The sequence below is a fragment of the Oncorhynchus masou genome, chromosome 7 (assembly GCF_036934945.1).
Source record: "Oncorhynchus masou masou isolate Uvic2021 chromosome 7, UVic_Omas_1.1, whole genome shotgun sequence".
In the NCBI taxonomy this organism is placed as follows: Eukaryota; Metazoa; Chordata; class Actinopteri; order Salmoniformes; family Salmonidae; genus Oncorhynchus; species Oncorhynchus masou.
Window position 1 is genome coordinate 24,052,435 of NC_088218.1, and position 16,517 is coordinate 24,068,951.

At 43.4% G+C, this 16,517-nt stretch overlaps 1 protein-coding gene across 1 annotated transcript in view; it reads right to left on the bottom strand.

Moving 5' to 3' along the window:
- The window catches only part of LOC135543553 (neuroligin-4, X-linked-like), a 73,253-nt gene that overhangs the window by 34,309 nt on the left and 22,427 nt on the right, over nucleotides 1-16,517 (bottom strand). The window contains exon 3 of the mRNA XM_064970909.1: nucleotides 14,801-14,953. Within this exon, the coding sequence (XP_064826981.1) occupies nucleotides 14,801-14,953 (153 nt within the window). The remainder of the gene's footprint in view (nucleotides 1-14,800; nucleotides 14,954-16,517) is intronic.

Below are 16,517 nucleotides of genomic sequence, written 5' to 3' on the forward strand. Positions count from 1 at the left end.
AATAATCCCTGTGGCTATATGGCTATGGCAGGAAATATCCCTTCTCTCATTTCCATTACACTTTCACCTGAGTGTAGGAATAAGCGTGAACAGATAAGAGCATTTTTGTAATATCCTCTAAAAGAAGCTTAAGAAGTCTACACTGGATGAAGCGCTGTGTCTCTGATGTTACCAGGGGTGCAAGTGGGGGGGGGGGGCATCATTTAAATTGTTCTTATCGAGTCGGATAAACACTCCAAACAGCCTACGGGACCGCTCGGAGGCGTCCGCATGGTCCTAAAGCACACGTTTCCTAGTTTTCTATCACATTCCAAATATAGAACTGATGGGGGACAAAAATTACATCTCATCATTTTATTTTACTAGGCAAGTCAGTTCAGAACAAATTCTTATTTTCAACGAGAGCCTGGGAACAGTGGGTTAAAACTTGTTGAGGATAGGGGGCAGTATTTTCACTTTGGGTGAATTGCGTACCCATAGTGAACTGCATCCTACTCTGTCCTAGATTGCTAATATATGCATATGATTATTACTATTGGATAGAAAACACTATGACGTTTCTTAACTTCTTGATACTACCCATCCCGTATCCGGGATCGTGAATACAGCCTCAGGCTCATTAGCATAACGCAACGTTAACGATTTCTGAAAATCGCAAATGAAATGAAAATAATATGCCTGCTCTCAAGCTTAGCCTTTTCTTAACAACACTGTCATCTCAGATTTTCAAAATATGCTTTTGAACCATAGCAAATCAAGCATTTGTGTAAGAGTATTGCAAGCTAGCTTAGCATTTTGCGTAGCATTTAGCACGCAACATTTAAAAAAAAAACAGATAACCAAATAAATAAAATCATTTACCTTTGAAGAACTTCGGATGTTTTCAATGAGGAGACTCTCAGTTACATAGCAAATGTTCAGTTTTTCCTGAAAGAATCTTTGTGTAGGAGAAATCGCTCCGTTTTGTACATCACATTTGGCTACCAAAACAAACCGAAAATTCAGTCACCAAAACGTCAAAGTTTTTCCAAATTAACCTCTTGAAACTCTAGGGGCGCAATTTCATTTTTGGATGAAAAACGTTCCCGTTTTAAACAAGATATTTTGTCACAAAAAGATGCTCGACTATGCATATAATTGATAGCTTTGGAAAGAAAACACTCAGAATTTTCCAGCAGCTGAAAATGACGCACCAATTTCGACGGAGGATACCGGGCGGACACCTGGCAAATGTAGTCTCTTATGGTCAATCTTCCAATGATATGCCTACAAATACGTCACAATGCTGCAGACACCTTGGGGAAACGATAGATAGGGCAGGCTCATTCCTGTCGCATTCACAGCCATATAAGGAGACAATGGAAAACAGAGCCTCAAAAATCCTGCTCATTTCCTGGTTGCAGTTTCATCTTGGTTTTGCCTGTAGCTCCTGTTCTGGGGCACTCACAGACAATATCTTTGCAGTTCTGGAAACTTCAGAGTGTTTTCCTTCCAAAGCTATCAATTATATGCATAGTCGAGCATCTTTTTGTGACAAAATATCTTGTTTAAAACGGGAACGTTTTTCATCCAAAAACGAAATAGCGCCCCCAGAGTTTCAAGAGGTTAAACTGTTTGAATTATGTCTGTGAGTATAACAGAACTCATAGGGCAGGCAATCTTCCAAACAGGAAGTGAAATTCTGAATACATGTCTAATTTCAAGTCATCGCCTATCCACTTCCAAATAAGATATGGATGGTAGCACTTCCTACGCATTCCACTAGATGTCCTCATTCAGTAGAATGTGGAATGGAGCTTCTGGTGTGAACTTTGACCAAATGGGAGGGGAAATAGTCACTTTCCCGACAGAATGCAATTTCCCTGTGGCGCATTTCTCTGTGGGTGCCACCGTCGTTCCATTTGGCTGCAGATGAAAACGTATGATCCGGTTGGAACGTTGTTGGATATATATGAAAATAACATCCTGAAGATTGATTCTCTACTTAGTTTGACCAGTTTATTTGACCTGGAATATATATTTTTGAAGTTTTCGTGCGAGTTGTCCTGGACCAGCGTCAGCATTTGGGCACGTGAGCTGAAAGTGGTAGCAAATGCAGCTAATTGGACACTAGTATTGGACATTATGGAACAAAACAACGATTTATTGTGGAACTAGGACTCCTTGCACTGCATTCTGATCAAAGATCATCAAAGGTAAGGGAATATTTATGATGTCATTTCGTATTTCTGTTGACTCCAACATGGCGGAGAAATACTTGTACGTCTGAGCGCCGTCTCAGATTATTGCATGGTAGGCTTTTTCCGTAACGTTTAAAAAAAATCTGCCACAGCGGTTGCATTAAGAACCAGTGTATCTTTAATTATATTATATTATATACATGTATCTTTAGTCAAAGTTTATGATGAGTATTTCTGTTATCTGGCGTAGCTTTCTATAATTCCTCTGGATATTTTGGAGGCATTTCTGAACATGGTGTCAATGTAAACCGAGATTTGTGGATATAAATATGCATATTATCGAACAAAACATAAATGTATTGTGTAACATGTCATATGAGTGTCATCTGATGAAGATTTTCAAAAGGTCAGTGATTCATTTAATCTCTAATCCTGCTTTTGTGACTCTATCTTTGGCTGGACAAAATGGCTGCGTGATGGACATGATGGGTAGATGAACAAGATGTTTATCTTTCATTTGAGGTATTGGACTTGTTTATGTGTGAATGTTAAATATTTCTAAAGAATATTTTTGAATTCCCTGCACCACCTTTTCAGCTGAGTGGGGGGGTGGAGTTCACCTCTGGGATCGCCTTGCCATAACACTGCCTTGTTCAGGGGCTGAATGACAGATTTGTACCTTTGCAGCTCGGGGATTCGATCTTGCAACCTTTCGGTTAATAGTCCAATGCTCTAAACACTAGGCTATGCTGCTGTGAGGGGTGGGGTAACATGTCCCCCCTGTCCCCAGTGAAAGTTGCACCCCTGGATGTTAAGGGCGATGTAGACTATTTGAAGGAATAGTATCCAACCAAGTGTGATATAGGATGTTTCACACTGCCCAGCCATCAATCATGTAGGGGAGAGAAGAGGATGATAAAAAGGCATCTAACAATTAAAATATGTAGATGTTGGTCGTGTCAATAGCTCAATTCCTTTCCTCAATGTTATACATTGCCAGTCTGTTACTGTTAAATTGAGTCTTCATCGCCACCTCAGGAACTGAAGCATTTTAACACCTTGAGCTTTGCAAATAAACAAACTCTGAACATGAATATGCAAAACATTTTACACTGCTAAATTGTGATGCTTAGAGGCTCCCAAAACCTTTTAAAAATGGAATAATGTTTAAGAGAAGGTCAAACACAAAACATTTTCTCTCATTTCTTAGCTTTTACAATAAGACTACAGCACAGCTGACCAGGAATGAACAGCATCAGTACTAGTATAATAATAATAATCAGAATAATAATAATATTAATAATAATGATGATGATCATCATCATCATAATATAAAATAACAATAATATGACAATCCTTCTTCACTATTCCTCTACATATACAAGTGTATGGCCACATTTCAGTAAACTGCAACAGGAAATCATATTTGGGTTGCAACTCATGTGGCTTAATGTAGCTGTAACGTCACAGATATTTTGAATCTGTATGCGTATTCAATTCAGAGCCACTCTACAGTGAAGTCCCATTCTGTGGAACCATAACATTGAGCGATATAAGTTTATTGTTGCTTGGCTGGGTGGGTTTTGATTTAATCTGTCTCTTGATGTCTTCTAAGGTCAACGGACTCACTGTAATCTCAGAATGACAGTGATCATCAACTGATGACGCGTTTGCGTTTGTTAAACCCGTCTTGTGGTTTTAGGCTCTTTTTGTTACTCTCTGACAATTACCTTCATACATACAACTGTAAGAGACACATGATATATATTTGCAACTGTAGAAAACAGTATCCACAAGAAACACGCAGGCACACCCACCCACCACACTCTCCTAGGCTTCTACTGCTTCACATTACAGCTGGTATAATAGCAATTGAACCTGAAAACGTGTGGGTCGCGAAAAGTGCGACCTCCAAACACGGAGGGAGTCACAGGGAGAAATAGACTGTGATGACCTGGTGTTGTTCAGCCGCATCAGTCCACCATAGTGGTTAACCCAGAGGTGGAAACATTGCCACCATCCTTACCCGTTTACTAGCTCCCAACAGAACCAAATCAACTCCCCCATTGTGTTGTGACCGTCAAAACTAAACAGCTATTACGGCCAACCTGCCATTCCACTTAGCCATTTGCAAATCAGTCATTTTTCGGGAGTCTGAGTCTCATTTAAAAATGTTTACCGTGGCATTTTCCATCCGGCCTCATTATCCACCAGACTGGATAGCGGCGGCTGAGGCTTTTTTAAACCATGGAGGGAGATGAGCGAGCGATGCCCGGTCATATCAACCGATTGTAATTGCCAAAAGTCAATGCAGCGTGCAATTCCATTCACTATACTCTGTGTACCAGACCACTTACTTAAAACAAACTGTACAGGATAAACAATGCATTAGGGAGAGGAAAGGAAGACAGAGATGGTGAGAGAGGAGGGCATCAGCCATGCACTCATCCTCTGGCGTAACAAAAAAAGGATGCTTTCAGAGCCATGGAGATTTACTGAGCCACTGACCAAATCAATTTAAAATACCACCCAACTTTCTTTCTTTTTATTATCCCTCAATCTTTCTACTCTTCTGAGATTCAATATTTGCTGTCCTCAGTGCTATTTTTGTCTGTGTGTGTGTGTGTGTGTGTGTGTGTGTGTGTGTCTGTTTGTGTGTGTAATGTGTGTATCTGTATGTCATGTGTGGTGTGGTGTGTGTGTGTGTGCATGCGTTCGTTTGTGCGTGCGTGTGTGTGTTGATCCACACACTGATGATGTCCATGTACCATCTCTCCATCTGGGCCTGTGTGGCACTACCCAAATCTCTCCAGTGCATCTGGTGTACTGTTGCTTTGCTTCACACAACTGTGTCAGCTCAAAAGCTAAGAAAAACACTTAAAGGTGAATGAATGTGAATGTGATAAAATATCTCTATGGCGGTCATGGAGAGAGCCTGCATGCCCACTTCCAGAAAAACATAACTGGCTTGTGTGTTGAGCTACTGCCTATTTTTTATATTTATGTGCTTTATGAGGACATGAGAATAATGGACACTATTTTTGGCCAAGTAACATTTTTTTAAATGAAAGGAACATTTACAGACCATAGGGAAGAGACAGAAGATATCAATATCAATAGATTTCAGTGTTTTGTTTACAATTGGCGCTCTTCTACCGAACCATCATGACGGTAATGACCTTTAAAAGTGAACCTGTCTGCGATCAGCCTTGTTTTGCTAAATATTGTTACAAAAACAGGACGTGAAAAGCTCAATCACCTCCCTCCTCTAAAGGTCTTCCGAACAAAAACAATCTATTCATATTCACGATAAAAAGCCAACCGTAATCCATAATGATCTGACAATTAATCAGAAGTAACTGTTGACTTGTTTCATTTATGAAAGCATGATTTAATGAAACGACGGGGAAAAACACTACTCCTCCTCCTCCTCCTCCTCCTCCTCCTCCTCCTCCTCCTCCTCCTCCTCCTCCTCCTCCTCCTCCTCCTCCTCCTCTGTGCTAACAAGCAACATAACATAGACAATAACCCACCAACCACAATACAAAACAGGCTACCTAAATATGGTTCCCAATCAGAGACAACGACAAACACCTGCCACTGATTGAGAACCATATCAGTCCAAAACACATAGAAACAGACCAACTAGACATGCAACATAGAATGCCCACTCATATCACACCCTGACCAAACAAAACATTGAAACAAACAACTCAAGTAATAGTCAGAGTGTGACACATATGCTTTATTCATTCTTATCTAAAAGGTAACAGTTCCAAAAAAAAAATGTGATAGTTAATTGTTATACATGGATCTGAATGAACCATTAAATAATAAACAAACAGGCAACATGACCCCAATGCCATTTTTATATACCCTTTATTTTACCAGGTAAGTTGACTGAGAATGTATTCTCTTGTACAGTAATTTACCATTACTACAGTTTAAGTCCAAATCAACTAGTGTGAAATAAAGAATGAACTAGCCTAGTGGAGCACTAAGTCAAACAAACAGTAGCTCAATGTGATTCATAACACACCATAAGAAAGGAAAAACTCACTCATTGAAATATGACATTTGAATGCTTTCAGAATGTTCTGACCTATGCTGCTAAAAAATACATTGCAACGTAAAGAATATGTTTTCACTTTCTTCCCAGATGTGTGCCTTTTGAACCCGGCACCCGAAGACTTGTTGCTACAAACTTTTGAGCTGAGCACGTCAATTTCTCTTTCTATCTATCACACACCGTCATCGTCCCTGAGACACATCAGAGCTGAATCTGATAGAAAAGCTTTTGAAGAAGTAGGCATGAGACCGGTGCACATTTTTAATAGGAGCGTAGTGAGAGAGGACCATTTGTCATGCTAACGAATGCTTTGCCCTCGTTTTCCAGCCCCGGCCCATTCCTAAAGGAAATGTATGTGTGTTTGTTTGTTTTCTCCTTTTTAAATGAGCTGGGACTGCTGAAAGAGAACTGACGAGGCATCAACACTGGGGCAGTTGGCTGTCTCTCTGTTCTCTTCTCTGTCACGTCAAAGCTCCTCTCTCCTCTCCGTGACTCAGAATTAGTGTGTTTATTGTACAATATATGTCATGAACAGCCTCCCAGCCACACACATATTCTCTTCCCAAACAAGGGTGATATGGCCGACATGTCTTCAACCCTCACTAGCTGGGGGAAATCAACAGGGGGTTCAGATCTTCTCCTGGCACTAGCTGTCCTTGACCCAGTGTGAGTGAAGTCAAGCAGGGACCCCTTTAGGCCCCCTGGGGGGGCCCCTAGGGTCACAACCAAAGACCAACAACAGCCCTAATAAATCACATCAGCATAGAGAAACCACAAAAAACACAGCAGTATATCTGTAGATAGTGGAAATACAAATACTATGAGATGTTGTTGTGAGACACATCATTCACTGTCTCTCTCAGTTGTTGACATGGACATTAAAGACTTACAGTGCATTCGGAAAGTATTTAGAACCCCACATGTTGTTAAATTACAGCCTTATACTAAAATTGATTAAATAAAAAATGTTCTTCATCAATCTACACACAATAACGCATTATGACAAAGTGAATAGAGGTTTTTAGAAATTTTGGCAAGTGTATAAAAATATCTACGTAAGTATTCAGAACCTTTGCCTTGAGACTCGAAATTGAGCTCAGTTGTATGCTGTTTCCATTGATCATCCTTGAGATGTTTCTCCAACTTGATTGGAGTCCACCTGTGCTAAATTCAAATGATAGGTCATGATTTGGAAAGGCACACATCTGTCTATATAAGGTCCCACAGATGACAGCGCATGTCAGAGCAAAAACCAAGCCATGAGGTCGAAGGTATTGTCTGTAGAGCTCTGAGACAGGATTGTGGCAAGGCACAGATCTGGGGAAGGGTACCAAAACATTTCTGCAGCATTGAAGGTCCCCAAGAACACTAGTGGCCATCATTCTTAAATGGAAGAAGTTTGGAACCACCAAGACTCTTCCTAGAGCTGGCTGCCTGGAAAAACTGAGCAATCTGGGGAGAAGGGCCTTGGTCAGGGAGGTGACAAAGAACCCGATGGTCACTCTGACAATGCTCCAAAATTCCTCTGTGGACATGGAAGAACCTCCCAGAAGGACAACCATCTCTGCAGCACTCCTCCAATCAGGCGTTCATGGTAGATTGGCCAGACGGTCAATGAAAGGCACATGACAGCCTGCTTGGAGTTTGCCAAAAGTTACCTAAAGGACTCTTAGACCTCTTTGGCTTGTATGCCAAGCATCACGTTTGGAGGAAACCTGACACCATCCCTATGGTGAAGCATGGTGGTGGCAGCATCATGCTGTGGGGATGTTTTCAGTGACACGGACAGGGAGACTAGTCAGGATCGAGGGAAAGATGAACGGAGCAAAGTATAGAGAGATCCCTGATGAAAACCTGTTCCAGAGCGCTCAGGACCTCAGAGTGGTTAATCTTCCAACAGGACAATGACCCTAAGCACCCAGCCAAGACAACGCAGGGGTGGCTTCGGGGCAAGTCACGTGTGCCAAACTTGTAGCGTGATACAAAAAGAAGACTTGAGGCTGTAATCATTGCCAAAGGAAAAGGTACTGAATAAAGGGTCTGAATATGATATTTCAGTTTTTATATTTTATTACATTTGCAAAAATGTCTAAACCTGTTTTGGTTTTGTCATCATTGGGCATCGTGTGTAGATTGATGAGCAAAAAAATACAAATGAATCCATTTTAGAATAAGGCTGTAACAAAATGTGGGAAAAGTCTCTCTCTTAACACTCTTCACAGTGCAGGAAACTGCAGTTAAATATGTGTCATCTGACACAATCAGCAGGGGCAAGGAGGAAAAGAGGCTTCAGGCTTTATTAGATCTACAGAGACTGACAAGTCCTGCTGAGGCATAGGCTATCCTTATATGGACACTGTATCGAGATCAATCAGCTAAAATAATATTGTGATAAAATTGTTCTACTCGTCCGACTGAATAGGCCTAGAATCTTGGACATATTGTGTTCCCAAAACAATATGTCCATTCCATTACAGATTCACCAGTAGAACAAACTATTGGTAATCTCCCGTTATGGTTCCAGACCTTGTAGGGGTGTAAAAGCCCTCGTCTGGACCTATATCTGGACTGGATTAAGTTGGTATTTAATTTTGTTTTAAGACCTAGATGCCAAATACTCAGAACCTGTGTTTACCAGGTCAGAGAGAGAGAGAGAGAGAGAGAGACAGATAGAGAGAGAGAACGAGAGACATAAATAGAGACTGAGAGAGATAGGCAGAGAAGGTGTGGGGGAAGGTAAGGATAGAGAGGGTTAAGTGTAGGCAGCCAAGACACATGCGTCTGAATCAGGGAGACATCAGCAGGCCCCTCACGTCTCGCCATAATGGGATGGAGAGAGGAAGAGAGGAGCGAAGTGCCATGTGGCTCTGACACATCCCAGCTCAGAGTAATGGAGCTCAGGGAGAGCTCGTCAAACAGATCGGCCCATGTGGAGCTTGGACACAGATGGTGCAGTGTTACGAAAACAGCGTGGCAGCATGGCATGGTACCAACGCGGTCACGGCCAGGGCCAGCCACTGGATACAGAGCCGGAGATGCTACACACACACACACACACACACACACACACACACACACACACACACACACACACACACACACACACACACACACACACACACACACACACACACACACACACACACACACACACAGCACACAGCACACAGCACACAGCACAGATGACCCCCCTACTGCTCTTGATTCCATCTCACACACACTCTGCTGCACGGACACCATGCAATCCTGCTGTGTGTTTGTGAGATTAAGAGGCTAAAGATACCATCCGTCACCATGATAGTTGGTTACATAATAGAGCACTGGTTGGTTACATAATACAACACTTATCTTGTTAATAAAATGAATTGCTTCTTCAAACCAAGCGGAGTCTAGAGTTAGTTTGAAATAAATGAACACACTATTCAGACATCAGACTACCTGAACACACTATTCAGACGTCAGACTACCTGAACACACTATTCAGACATCAGACTACCTGAACACACTATTCAGATGTCAGACAACCTGAACACACTATTCAGACGTCAGACTACCTGAACACACTATTCAGACGTCAGACTACCTGAACACACTATTCAGGCGTCAGACAACCTGAACACACTATTCAGACATCAGACTACCTGAACACACTATTCAGACTATCTAGCAAGAGACTGCCCAATGTTCTGGGAGAGGAAGGTGGTGAGTGTCTGAGGAGAATTTACATTCTGGCCCTTACCTTTATCTGGGATGAATACATTTCTATTTTTATGGCAGAATAGAGACCATGTAGCTGAGGGATGTTCTAGCATGAACCTCTACTCTGAGAGACACACAAACACGCGTGCATTTATAGGTACCCACAAAAATGTACGCACACGCACACACACGCACGCACACACACACAAGCACACGCACACACACACACACACACACACACACACACACACACACACACACACACACACACACACACACACACACACACACACACACACACACACACACACACACACACACACACACACACACACACACACACACACACACACACCCCTCATCTCTGTCCTCACCCAGTCTATCAAAGAAGCAGAGAGACAGACTTAACAAGGGCCTTCTTTCTCCTCTCTCCACATTTTTTTTTCTTCTTTCTTCCGCAGTGCATACTTTTCCAGAACACCTTTTCCCCCTGGCTCTCAATCGCGAAACTAAATATAGCGAGCAGTGCAGACAGCTCAAATGGAAAGCAGAGCAGCAGTGGATCCCGGGGTGTGAATATGAATTGAACACCCTGGATGTAGCTTTGGTTTTCTTATGGGCTTAACAACACTTCAGCATCTTGGCCTCCATGAAACTACCAGGTTTAGTCTCGGCTCGTCCCCAGGCTCAATTATTACCGTATATAGACAGTGAGGTGTAGTACTCATAGACAGAGAGGTGTGACAGAGACAGAGCCGGCTGGAGGACGAGATTAGGAGTTTATCCGAACACTGCAGAAAGAACTGCGAAATGTACTGTACAGTGGATTTAGAAAATAAACATGGATACATTTTGCAGATGCTTCTGACTAATATAGCTGTTGGTAAAAATAGATCCATGAACAAAGCATAATGTGGACCCACATAGTATAATCAAGACAGTATAGCTTGAGTGTTTGGTTATCTTCCAATTCGTAGTTCTGATATAATTTGGTAAAACATGCACAGTATCACTATGGACTGGGATGACAAAGCCTATCAGCTTGGTAACCTCTCTGACAACATCATCCCCAGAGTTCATACTGGAGTTACAGGACTTGATATGCTGGGGTAAAATAGCTTAATTCCATGTCGGAACATTTAACATTGTTTTACCAGAAACCTCTCCTATGAGAAATATTATCTCCTGCCATCACATTCTACCAAATCAGGTAGAAGTAGAAAAATTCTCAACTTATTTACTCCCCATTCAATTTGTATGGGTTTATTTCCTGCTGTGCCATCAGTTCAAATCAAATCAAATTTTATTTGTCACATACACATGGTTAGCAGATGTTATTGCGAGTGTAGCAAAATGCTTGTGCTTCTAGTTCCGACAATGCAGTAATAACCAACAAGTAATCAACTAACAAATCCTAAACTACTGTCTTATACACAGTGTAAGGGGATAAAGAATATGTACATAAGGATATATGAATGAGTGATGGTACAGAGCAGCATAGGCAAGATACAGTAGATGGTATCGAGTACAGTATATACATATGAGATGAGTATGTAAACAAAGTGGCATAGTTAAAGTGGCTAGTGATACATGTATTACATAAGGATGCAGTCGATGATATAGAGTACAGTATATACGTATGCATATGAGAAGAATAATGTAGGGTAAGTAACATTATATTAGGTAGCATTGTTTAAAGTGGCTAGTGATATATTTACATCATTTCCCATCAATTCCCATTATTAAAGTGGCTGGAGTTGAGTCAGTGTCAGTGTGTTGGCAGCAGCCACTCAATGTTAGTGGTGGCTGTTTAACAGTCTGATGGCCTTGAGATAGAAGCTGTTTTTCAGTCTCTCGGTCCCAGCTTTGATGCACCTGTACTGACCTCGCCTTCTGGATGATAGCGGGGTGAACAGGCAGTGACTCGGGTGGTTGATGTCCTTGATGATCTTAATGGCCTTCCTGTAACATCGGGTGGTGTAGGTGTCCTGGAGGGCAGGTAGTTTGCCCCCGGTGATGCGTTGTGCAGACCTCACTACCCTCTGGAGAGCCTTACGGTTGAGGGCGGAGCAGTTGCCGTACCAGGCGGTGATACAGCCCGCCAGGATGCTCTCGATTGTGCATCTGTAGAAGTTTGTGAGTGCTTTTGGTGACAAGCCGAATTTCTTCAGCCTCCTGAGGTTGAAGAGGCGCTGCTGCGCCTTCTTCACGATGCTGTCTGTGTGAGTGGACCAATTCAGTTTGTCTGTGATGTGTATGCCGAGGAACTTAAAACTTGCTACTCTCTCCACTACTGTTCCATCGATGTGGATAGGAGGGTGTTCCCTCTGCTGTTTCCTGAAGTCCACAATCATCTCCTTAGTTTTGTTGACGTTGAGTGTGAGGTTATTTTCCTGACACCACACTCCGAAGGCCCTCACCTCCTCCCTGTAGACCGTCTCGTCGTTGTTGGTAATCAAGCCTACCACTGTTGTGTCGTCCGCAAACTTGATGATTGAGTTGGAGGCGTGCGTGGCCATGCCGTCGTGGGTGAACAGGGAGTACAGGAGAGGGCTCAGAACGCACCCTTGTGGGGCCCCAGTGTTGAGGATCAGCGGGGAGGAGATGTTGTTACCTACCCTCACCACCTGGGGGCGGCCCGTCAGGAAGTCCAGTACCCAGTTGCACAGGGCGGGGTCGAGACCCAGGGTCTCGAGCTTGATGACGAGCTTGGAGGGTACTATGGTGTTGAATGCCGAGCTGTAGTCTATGAACAGCATTCTCACATAGGTATTCCTCTTGTCCAGATGGGTTAGGGCAGTGTGCAGTGTGGTTGAGATTGCATCGTCTGTGGACCTATTTGGGCGGTAAGCAAATTGGAGTGGGTCTAGGGTGTCAGGTAGGGTGGAGGTGATATGATCCTTGACTAGTCTCTCAAAGCACTTCATGATGACGGAGGTGAGTGCTACGGGGCGGTAGTTGTTTAGCTCGGTTACCTTAGCTTTCTTGGGAACAGGAACAATGGTGGCCCTCTTGAAGCATGTGGGAACAGCAGACTGGTATAGGGATTGATTGAATATGTCCGTAAACACACCAGCCAGCTGGTCTGCGCATGCGCTGAGGGCGCGGCTGGGGATGCCGTCTGGGCCTGCAGCCTTGCGAGGGTTAACACGTTTAAATGTTTTACTCACCTTGGCTGCAGTGAAGGAGAGACCGCATGTTTCCGTTGCAGGCCGTGTCAGTGGCACTGTATTGTCCTCAAAGCGGGCAAAAAAGTTATTTAGTCTGCCTGGGAGCAAGACATCCTGGTCCGTGACTGGGCTGGATTTCTTCCTGTAGTCCGTGATTGACTGTAGACCCTGCCACATGCCTCTTGTGTCTGAGCCGTTGAATTGAGATTCTACTTTGTCTCTGTACCGACGCTTAGCTTGTTTGATAGCCTTACGGAGGGAATAGCTGCACTGTTTGTTACCAGACACCTTGCCCTGATTGAAAGCAGTGGTTCGCGCTTTCAGTTTCACGCGAATGCTGCCATCAATCCACGGTTTCTGGTTAGGGAATGTTTTAATCGTTGCTATGGGAACGACATCTTCAACACACGTTCTAATGAACTCGCACACCGAATCAGCGTATTCGTCAATGTTGTTATCTGACGCAATACGAAACATGTCCCAGTCCACGTGATGGAAGCAGTCTTGGAGTGTGGAGTCAGCTTGGTCGGACCAGCGTTGGACAGACCTCAGCGTGGGAGCTTCTTTTTTTAATTTTTGTCTGTAGGCAGGTATCAGCAAAATGGAGTCGTGGTCAGCTTTTCTGAAAGGGGGGCGGGGCAGGGCCTTATATGCGTCGCGGAAGTTAGAGTAACAGTGATCCAAGGTTTTTCCACCCCTGGTTGCGCAATCGATATGCTGATAAAATTTAGGGAGTCTTGTTTTCAGATTAGCCTTGTTAAAATCCCCAGCAACAATGAATGCAGCCTCCGGATAAATGGTTTCCAGTTTGCAAAGAGTTAAATAAAGTTCAGAGCCATCGGTGTGTCTGCTTGGGGGGGGGGATATATACGGCTGTGATTATAATCTAAGAGAATTCTCTTGGTAGATAATGCGGTCTACATTTGATTGTGAGGAATTCTAAATCAGGTGAACAGAAGGATTTGAGTTCCTGTATGTTTCTTTCATCGCACCATGCCTTGTTAGCCATAAGGCATACACCACCACCCCTCTTCTTACCAGAAAGGTGTTTGTTTCTGTCTGCGCGATGCGTGGAGAAACCCGTTGGCTGCACCGCTTCGGATAGCGTCTCTCCAGTGAGCCATGTTTCCGTGAAGCACAGAACGTTACAGTCTCTGATGTCCCTCTGGAATGCTACCCTTGCTCGGATTTCATCAACCTTGTTGTCAAGAGACTGGACATTGGCAAGAAGAATGCTAGGAAGTGGGGCACGATGTGCCCGTCTCCGTAGTCTGACCAGAAGACCGCCTCGTTTCCCTCTTTTTCGGAGTCATTTTTTTGGGTCGCTGCATGCGATCCATTCCGTTGTCCTGTTTGTAAGGCAGAACACAGGATCCGCGTTGCGAAAAACAAAAAACTGCATAGTTTCCTAGGAACGCGAAGCGAGGCGGCCATCTCTGTCGGCGCCGGAAGTTATGTGTTGAGTTGAGAAACTACTGAAATCCAACATCATTTTACAAAGAACACACATTTTGAAAAATACTAATTGTACCACATAAACCTCACAATTTTAATCGCCAGCATTTACAGAACTACAGCCAACCAAAACACGCATCAAACGCACAACATGGATGAATGCATCAAATCCATAGAAATCACAACACAAAGCGCCAAGAATAACCAAATGTTATGCTGTGACTTACCTAACACCCCGAGCCTGTAGTTTATGGTGATTACGATGACGTTTCCGTAGCTCGCCAGGATACTCCCATCGATCATGTTCCCCGTTCCCTCCATGTAGGATCCACCGTGGATGTACACCATGACCGGCTTCAGCCCGTTCTCATCATGGATGTCTGGAAAGAAGAGCAACGAGCATGAGCGCCTGTAGATAACACTGAGTCTGGTGGTACGTCCCAAATGGCACCCGGTTCCGTATATAGTGCACTACTTTTGACCATTGCCCTATGGACCTGTAGGCTTCTACGCAGGGGAATAGGGTGTCATTTGGGTGCTTAGGAAGGTTGCCAGCCACACCCTTTACTTTGGATGCATACGTTTATTTGACATTTTAAAAATCAGCAGGCCAATGGAATATCGGTAGTTCAAAGTGGGTGTCATAAGGAAACGCTATTGGACGAGATAGGGCCACTGTAAGTACTGTGGTAATGCAGATACTGTAAGAGGGGAAACTTGCCATATTTGATATGTGATAGCGGCATCATTCTGCAGATATCAGGGTCTATGTTCTTGGAGTTACACCAACACAGAAGGATGGTTTCCCAAATGACACCATGTTTCCTATATGGTGCACCACTTTTGAACAGAGTCTGTATATTGGGAATAGAGTGTAATTTGAGATGCGTACAAACATGACTGCTACAGTACAATTAGGCAGGGTGAGTACTTTATAACGGAACGTCCCTACTCTGGTTCTGATTAAAGCTGGTGATTAGTACATGTGTAGGAGTTGATTATGAATGAAGAGGGTAGAGCCTTAGCATGAGAGAAGATTGGAGAGGAATATCATGTTCCACAAACAACCAGCCTGCTAGCAGGATAAATCACAATTCAGTTCAGACAGCAGTCACGGGCCTCAATAAGGTGTTGTTTAATGACTTATAGTTGATTCCTATGGGGTCCAGCATCGCAGAAGGCATCGCTCAGCATTCTACCACTGCTTTTCACATTCTACCTCCTTAGGACATGGTGGAGAAGCAATGAGTTTAGAATCAATGATTTGGGGAAGGAGGGATTTTCAAGGATTTCCTTACTTCAACACAAAAAATAAAAGGTGTTCTTCTAGCCTCTGGGTAAAAATACTATACAGTGCAAACCAACTTTATCTAAACCTCAATTTACAGTGCATTCGGAAAGTACTCAGACCGCCTGACTTTTTACACATTTTGTTACGTTATAGCCTTATTCTAAAATGGATTAAACAGTTTTTCCCCTCACCAATCTACACAAAATACCCCACAACGACAAAGTAAAACTGTTTTTTAGAATTTTTTGGGGCCACTCAAGGACATTCAAAGACGCCCCGAAGCCACTTCTACTTTTTCTTGGCTGTGTGCTTAAGCTCCGTGGTTCTGTTGGAAGTTGAACCTTCACCCTAGTTTGAGGTCCTGAGCGCTTTCATCAAGGATCTCTCTGTACTTTGCTCTGTTCTTCTTTCACTCGATCCTGACTAGTCTCCGAGTCCCTGCCGCTGAAAAAAATCCCCACAGCATGATGCTGCCACCACCATAGGTGCTTTAGGTGCCTTTTGGCAAACTCCAAGCAGGTTGTCATGTGCCTTTCATTGACCGTCGGCCAATCTACCATAAAGGCCTGATTGGTGGAGTGTTGCAGATGGATGTCCTTCTGGAAGGCTCTCTCATCTCCACAGAGGAACTCTGGAGCTCTGTTAGAGTGACG